The following is a 7,959-nucleotide window of genomic DNA, read 5'->3' as shown; positions in this document are numbered from 1 at the left end:
CACTAATCCCATCGTGGCTGTTCCACCTTCATGACCTCTCCCAAACCTAATTACCTCCCAAGGGGCCCACGTCCAAACACCATCACACTGGGGGTTAGGGCTTCAACACATGAATGTGGAGGGGGAGACACAGACATTTAGTGCATAGCACTTGCCTACCACACAAGCCAAAAGTGGACAGCTGCCGTACTACGGTCCCACCTGGGACAGCCCTGAAGGACAGTGAAGGGTAAGCCTCCCAAAGGGAAGATTTTGAGCAGAGGTACAAGTGTATGGCCATGCACAGGCTGTGTTCGAGTCATTGGCTGAATGGTTGGGGACTTTGAGGATACGTGGTTGAAAATGTGGGACAAGGAGGTCTGGAGAGGATGTATGTGGATATACACCCACCCAGACAGACATCCGATGTGAAGATACGTGTGTCTCATGAGGGTGATCAGCGAAGAATAACCTTACCGGTGCAGAAGTTTAGTGACCTAATGAATAAAGTATCCATTGTGTAGATCTCAATCAGCCTCTTCGACCACACTTGCATCCTCCCCAGTGGGCTCAAATGTAAAGTCGCCAATGTGGCAGGGGTGGAGATTATGCTAAAAGTAATAACTTCTTTTTTTAATTTAAAAAAATTTTAATTTCTTTAAATGTTTGTTTATTTTTGAGAGAGAGAGAGAGAGAGAGCTTGAGCAGGGGAGGGGCAGAGAGAGAGGGAGACACAGAATCCGAAGCAGGCTCCAGGCTCTGAGCCATCAGCACAGAGCCTGATGTGGGGCTTGAACTCACGAGTGGTGAGATCATGACCTGAGCCACAGTGGGATGCTTAACTGACTAAGCCACCCAGGCGCCCCTAGAAGTAATAACTTCCAATACGCAGTATTTGCTGTATACAAGCATCTGACATCATTTGTTTTTCCCTCCTGTAGTCAGGATTCACAGGCGTTGAAATCAAAGGGTGGAAATGGCAGTACCCTCCTGTCACTTTATCACTAAAACCTCCCCATGCCTCTTGCTTTAGGCTTTTCTGAACCAGAGGTCTTCATCCCAAAGGGAGAAAAGCTTTCACTGAGGAACACAGTCGTGATTCCATGGAGAGGGAATTGAGACTGCTAGCTGGCCATTTTGGTTCCCTCAGCCCTCTCCATCAAAAGCCAAAGAAGGGGGGCCCATACTGGCTGGGGTGATGAAAGCAGACAATCAAAGCGAATGGGTTCCTGCTACCCAAGGAGCTAAGAAAGAGTATGTCCAGTACGTCCAAAGAGCTTACTGCTCGTGTGATTCGATTGTGGAAAATTGGCAACAACCCATTTAAGGCAGGACATCTTAGGGGCCCAGATGCTTCAGCAATTAAGTTTTGAGTCATGCTACGAGGCAAAGAACCCTGACCATGACCTGAGATGCTACCTCAGGGGGAAGGGAATGAGAAGTGGGTAGTGAAAGAAAGCAGGTTTAAATACCAGCTACAACCATGGGACCTGCTGCAGAAACCGGCACTGTAATAATATTCAGCTTCATGAGTTAATACATCGCTCTCCCCAGGTAAGAAAACAAAGAAACAAACAACAAACTATGCTTTCATAAGAAATTCTTAGGGCCATAGCCCAGCTTTTATTGATGGAGAACCATAAAATTAAAAGACTCCATTCCTTTTTATCTTAGCTTCTAGAAGGGAATTTTCTTGACTACAACATTTTGGGGCGCTTCAACACTACCCTATTCCATCTTAAAACATAGGAAATTCGCCTTTGCTTCTCAGTGGTCTTTGCAAGAACCCAATTCTCTGCTTTTCTGGTGATTAACGTTCTTGAGATGGCAGCGGGATTCCAGGTTTTCTAGTACCTTCTCAAGCTGCTGAATCAAGACTGCTCTTTTAAACCTGAAAATAAAGACAAATTTAAGGAACCAGAAGATACCTAAAGCATCTATAATGTGCTAGTCATAGTAGTGGATACAAAATAGAGCCTACAATCTCCATGGGAATAGAAAATGCATCCTCTTGGGAACATGTAGTCTAGCAAAATACCAAGAGTGTCATCAATTGAGGGCCCATACCCTCCCCTGCCCAGACTATGATGGCCAGGGCTTGGTTTTGACCCCTGTTCAGCATTGGGCACAACTGCTTTAAAAAAAATGAGGAGTTCTTAAAAAAAAAAAAATGGAGAGTTCTTTTTTCCACCTACCTTGCAGCTTCCTTGACGGTAAATTCAACAAATTGTTTTTTGACTACAAGAGGCCCTTGAACTTCTTCAAACAAGGTGAAAATCCTTTCATACCCTGAAAATGATTTTTAAAATTCAGTATTTTTAAAAACACAAAGATGGCTTAGAACTCATTCTTCGTGCATCCACTGCCTCAGCAATCATCCCTCATGGGCTAAAGGGCTGCATAGTGTTCGTGTTTTGAATGCTTACTAAGGAAACTATTGTAAACACCAAGCAAGCCAAACAGACAATTTTAAGAGGTGTATCAGGAATTTCGAGACCAGTTAAAGAGAAACCATCCTAAATTCTGTAAAAACCCAATTCAGCCAAAGGATGAGTCCAAGAGGTGGGTTGGATCTATTCTAAATCATAGAACGAGACTTCCCATGGTTTTATTAAGAGCCATCCTGTCACTACTTACTTCGTCCAAACTTCCGAACTTCCTTCATTAATTGATGTTTTATATCACTATTAATTTTCTGTGCCAGAGCAGCACTCATTGGCACTTCCTTTGGCACAACTCCTGTCGAAGGCACCGCTGGGACTTTTGGGTCACCTACGGAGACACTGCTGTTTTTGGCTCCTCCTCCAGGTGAATTACTACCAGGTTTGTGAGACAGGCCGTCTTTAGCGAAGTCATCAGAGAGCGAATCCTGTTGGTTGAGTGGAATACCATTTCCTGCCACATTCGTAACTGCTGGTGCAGCAGCATTTGGCAAGAAGCCATCAGGTGGGGTTGGATTATTTTTCATCTTCTTGTCACGGACTTTGTGAGTGACAGTGGCTCCTGAAAACCAAATTAAGAGATTGAGCTGTGAGGCAGGTGCATTTCATCACCCCCAGGGGTACATCCCCGGGCTCTGCACTTTTGAGAACATTGTTTGTTTCTTAAAGCGGAAGTAGATACCAAGTGGAAATATCAGATCCCACGAGTAGGTCTCCATAAAGATCATACCATAAGCCACTTTTTCTCTCTTGGCACTAGGAATACATACAGAAATGCAGTTTGACAGTACAACTAACAAACACCCACAGAGCTCTGACACTCGTGATTTAATGCCTCCTCGATGCCCTTTACAAGGTGGAAAGCAGACTATCTGTCTTACTTGATGCCAAGATATCTGATATTGGCACTCCATCACCAAGAATCCCAGTCCGTATATGATCCTCCCCATTTGTCTTTTCTGTCTCAGAAAGGTGAATTTCCTTTTGTTCCAAGTCTGACACCCCTGCTTCATATACTCAGCCCCCTCTGTGCCAGACACTGCCGAGTGCTGGGCGATCGGCATCGAGACAATCCCTGCCCTTATGGAACTTAGATCCTCGTGGGGAGGTCAGGTGGTTCAAGTAAAAAGGGGAAAGGAAATAATAAAGTGTGAATTCGCGTTGGGAAGGAAGACATTGGGGATGTGACAGAGAGTAGGAGAGGGAGCCTCCAGGACCCTGTGGTCGGGCAGGGCCCTCTGAGGAGGTGACCCCTGGGCAGAGTCTGGAACAGGAGACAGGGCGGCCTGTGCATGTGAGGAGGACTTCTGGCTGCCCTGAGGGCCGGTGCAGGGCCCCTAGGAGGGGACGAGCCGGGGCCGTGGAGCAAAGAACTGAGGCAGAGAGAACAAGGAGGACACCCAGAGGACGCGTGCAGGAGAGGAGGGCAGGCCCGGGTCCTGCAGAGCGTGTAGACCAGCGTCAGGAGCTCCGATTCTGTTCTGAGTGCTCGGGGGAGTTGACGGTGGGTTTCACGATGGACGTGGCAGGATCGGATTTCCGTGCGCACGGGGTCAGTCGGGCTGCAGGGCAGTGATGGGTCAGGAGGGTCAAGTGGGAGAGCAGGGAAATCAGATGAGAAGTTGTTGTAGGAGCTTGGGGACAGACGGTGGCAGCACAGACTAGAGGGATAGAGACCAAGGGTGATCCAGGCAAGGGTGATACAAAGGGTGATACTGGGAGTTAAGCTGCCTGTACTTGTTAAGGGGTGGAGGTGAGAGAAGAACAGAATAACAAGAGGAGTCATGAGTGAATCTAAGTGTTTTGTCCTGAACCCCTGGAGAAATAATAGTGCCAGGTGTGTGCAGGCTGTCAGGCTATCGCTCACAAGTGTCACAGATGTGGTCAATCTGTCCTGATTCTGGTTCAGTGACCCCAGGTTGGTAGCTTGAACTAGTCTATGGTGGGGCTATTTACACTATGGATATCTGCAAATCTAAGTATTGGAGCTTCTAGGCCTTCCGTGGCTCCCATAACGCTGGACAGCAGGTTGTTACACCTTTATAAATATTACACGAATGGGGTGCCTGGGTGGCTCAGTCGGTTCACCTTCTGACTTCGGCTCAGGTCATGATCTCATGGTTTGTGAGTTCAAGCCCTGCGTCTCACTCAGAGCCTGGGGCCCGCTTTGGATTCTGTGTTTCCCTCTCTCTCTCTCTGCCCCTCCCCCCACTTACGCTCTGTGTGCGTGTGTCTCTCTCTCAAACATAAATAAACATTAAAAATTTTTCTAAATTATTAAATAAATAAATAAATAAATAAATAAGTAAATGTTAAACCAATGGATGGTATTATTTGCTGAGATAGAGAAGGCTGAAAGTAGAGCATTTTTGGAGAGGAAGAAGGTCAGAAGTTCAGGCAGAACCAATTGTATTTTAGGTATGTAGTAGACGCTGATTGGAGGGGTCATGTAAGCTGTCGTATTTGAGTCTGAAGTTCAGGAGCAAGTTGTAGTCTAGAGGTATAAAGGTGAGAGTTCTTGCAGTATGAATAATATTGAAAGTTCTAAGACTGTGTGGAATCGCCTAAGGGGAGAGCGGGTTGAAGAGACAAGGGCCCAAGATCCAGCTTTGGGCCCCTGCAGAATTACAGGTGGGAAAGAAGAGGAAAAAATCAGAAAAGGGAGAAGGAAAAGGGGTCACTAGCCAGGGGATAAGGAATCCAGGAGAACGTGGTGTCTGGGAACCAAGTAGGTTTCCATGGAGCCCAGAGTGAACAAATACATCACATGCTTCTGAGAAATGAATGTCAAAGTGTAGCAGCCACTGGTGAAATTGATGCTAACAGCTTCACTAGACTATGGTAAGAAGCAGCCAGACTGTACTGGGTTAGAGCAGGAACACAACGTGAAGACAAGGAGAATATGAGCAGATCCATCCTGGTGGTGAGCCCATCATCTTTTTGTGTGTCCGGAACCTGCTTATTCTACAGCTTTTTAAAAAATGTTTATGTATTTGAGAGAGAGAAAGAGAGGGAGAGGATCCAAAGTGGGCTCTGCTTTCAGTTGACAGCTGAAACCCCGGTGTGGGGCTCAAACTCGCAAACCGTGAGATCGTGACCCAAGCCAAAGTCAGACGCTTAACCAAATGAGCCACCCAGGTGCCCTGGGAACCTGCTTGTTCTAACTCTTACACTGCCCAAATGGTTGGACCCAACGTACAGACCTGCCCCTCCGCTTGCAAACATGTTCGTACCTGTCCATCCCTCAAGGACATAACTATATATTTCCTTTGACCTGGCTGAGCCCTAGAGATGGGGTTCCCCTCTCTTTCCTGTTCGCTTAACCTTGGTGACGTACTTGGCCTTCTCTTAGATGATGGGCAGCTGCTGGGCTTCCTGGGACGTTTCATTTTTTTGTTGTTGCCCTGCTTCAACCTGATATCCTTTGTCATTCTTTATTTGCTGAAAAACATCAGTGAACACATTCCATTAAAGACAAAATCCAATCATCGCAAAATTGCACTCTTCATATGCACAGCCAGCCATGCGTTTATATTATTAATATAAGTTTTAATCATGGTCCAAAGATTTATATTCACTTAGCCCGCACCATGTTTTCAGAAAATGCGATCCGATTTTAGTATAACCTAAGTGAAATAAGGAGAAGGTAAAATACAAGGTGTTTGTACAAAACCAAACGTGGGACAACCACGTTTGCTAAGATTGCTGGAGAATGAGTGGCTTTCATCAATCAAGTTATCTCTCTGGAGATAACAGTTATCTCTTTGGAGAGGTACACACCATTTTGCTTCAGCTTTTGTTGGGGAAAAAAGAAAACACGTTTTTTGTCCTTTTGTGCTTTAACTCTATTAACAAATACTGATTAACACTTTATTAAATGATACATGGAGACGGTAAAAGGTAGAATAGATTGAACGTGTAAATCTCCCCACCTCTAACCTTATCGAGATTTAAATATGTCATCCTTGGAGCTGGGTGGGTATAGGGAGTTCTTTTCAGTGTTGGTGGGTAAAACAGGAAGTCAAGGGTGTAATAGGTTAGCTAAAAGCTGTTTTCATCAAAGGATAACTGCCTTGTCTGAATACAGTTGTGCTAAAAAAAATATTTTCCCAGCACGTTTGCGCTTCCCATAAGAGAGGAATCCAGAATGGTGAAAACATTTTCATTGAGCATTTAGTCTCCAATAGGTACTGTTCTAAATGCTCTACACTAACTCAATCCTCCACCAAGCCCTCTGACTTAGGTGTGATTATTATCTCTCTTGTGAAAAATGAGGAAACCAAGGCACAGGAAATTAAGAAAAACTCCAGTTAACTGAGGAGTTTGGGGTGAGGTGGCTAACTTTAAGTCTTGTGTTGTTACCGAAGAATTTGTTGCATGTTCTGTGCCTTTATGTCAATGATCTCTCCAATGAGAGCAGCTATGATCCTCTTTGCCCGCGTGCTTCAATAGTCAAGTCAGTATGTCTCTCTCATGCACACTATACACATCTCCCATTAAGATGTCCATAGGACAATCCAACTATGGCAACATCAGCTAGTACTTCAATTTCAAGAGGAACACTTATTTTCTAGATAGAGCACTAATGACTTGAAAAATGGAAACAGAGAAAGTAAACTGTGATCTCAATAGGAAGGGAGTTACTGGGGGGTGGGGTGGGAACAAATATAGACTCTGGAGCCAGAAAGATGTGGATTCAAATCCTGGCTCTATCTTTTGTCAACTGTGTCATTCAGAGCAACACATTTGACCACTGTTAGCCTTGATTTCTTATTATGAAAGGGGGGATAGTAATACTCATCTACAAAACGGTGGTAAGTATTAAATGGGATCATTTAAAACACCAGCTTCTACTCCAATAAATGGCAACCACTCTTTCTGTTCAACTAACACACTCTTGGATCAGGAGGCTCCTACTTTCTGTTCACATGAGATTCCTTGTATCATACTTTGTCCCTTAAATAAATAGAAGTAGAGCACATGACTTACATTCATCGTTTGAAGAAGAAAATAATTATACAAAGAATACCACAATTTAGGCAGAAATAGTCATAGTTATCTTACCTTATTATCATCTTGAAGCAGATAGCTGAGAGTATAAAGTCTTTTAGGTTGTTCTGGATTAGTCTTTTGAGATGGAGAAGCTGTTGTCTTCAGATCCTTCTCATAGTTAGCTATTTGTTTGGGTAGAGCACTCCAATGGGAAAGTGGATAATCAGTGGAAAAGACTTTGATGCTATACAGCTTAAATGTACTATCCATTAGGGAGGGCATGGCCACTGTTGGCGATGTGCCCCATGGCAACAAACAGAGTTTAGAATCTCATATCTACAATCTCTATTATATTTTAGAATCTAGAATCATCACCCCTCAGCTAAGTCATTATTCAGTCCACCATCACTACTGCCTATAGGCTCACCACTAGGTCCAGAACAATTCCCTTTTGCTTCAAGCTAGGTTTAAGAGTGGGCTGACGTCCCTTATACCAGGATCCCAACTAAAGGACCATACTTGTTCTCCTTTTGGAAGAACCTAAGCT

At 44.5% G+C, this 7,959-nt stretch overlaps 1 protein-coding gene across 1 annotated transcript; it reads right to left on the bottom strand.

Annotated features, from left to right (window-relative positions):
* Positions 1-1,562: 1,562 nt before the first annotated feature.
* LOC102901637 (integrator complex subunit 6-like) lies at positions 1,563-7,715 on the bottom strand. Its single transcript, XM_006944033.4, has 5 exons — positions 7,485-7,715; positions 5,758-5,861; positions 2,617-2,982; positions 2,175-2,268; positions 1,563-1,870 (listed from the first exon to the last, which is right to left on the bottom strand). The coding sequence occupies exons 2-5, from the start codon at positions 5,849-5,851 to the stop codon at positions 1,747-1,749; spliced, it is 678 nt and encodes a 225-aa protein (XP_006944095.2). The 5' UTR covers positions 5,852-5,861; positions 7,485-7,715; the 3' UTR covers positions 1,563-1,746.
* Positions 7,716-7,959: the final 244 nt, after the last annotated feature.

The sequence above is a fragment of the Felis catus genome, chromosome X (assembly GCF_018350175.1).
Source record: "Felis catus isolate Fca126 chromosome X, F.catus_Fca126_mat1.0, whole genome shotgun sequence".
NCBI lineage: Eukaryota > Metazoa > Chordata > Mammalia > Carnivora > Felidae > Felis > Felis catus.
The sequence above is the reverse complement of the archived record's forward strand: the minus strand, read 5'-3'. Positions and strand labels throughout refer to the sequence as shown.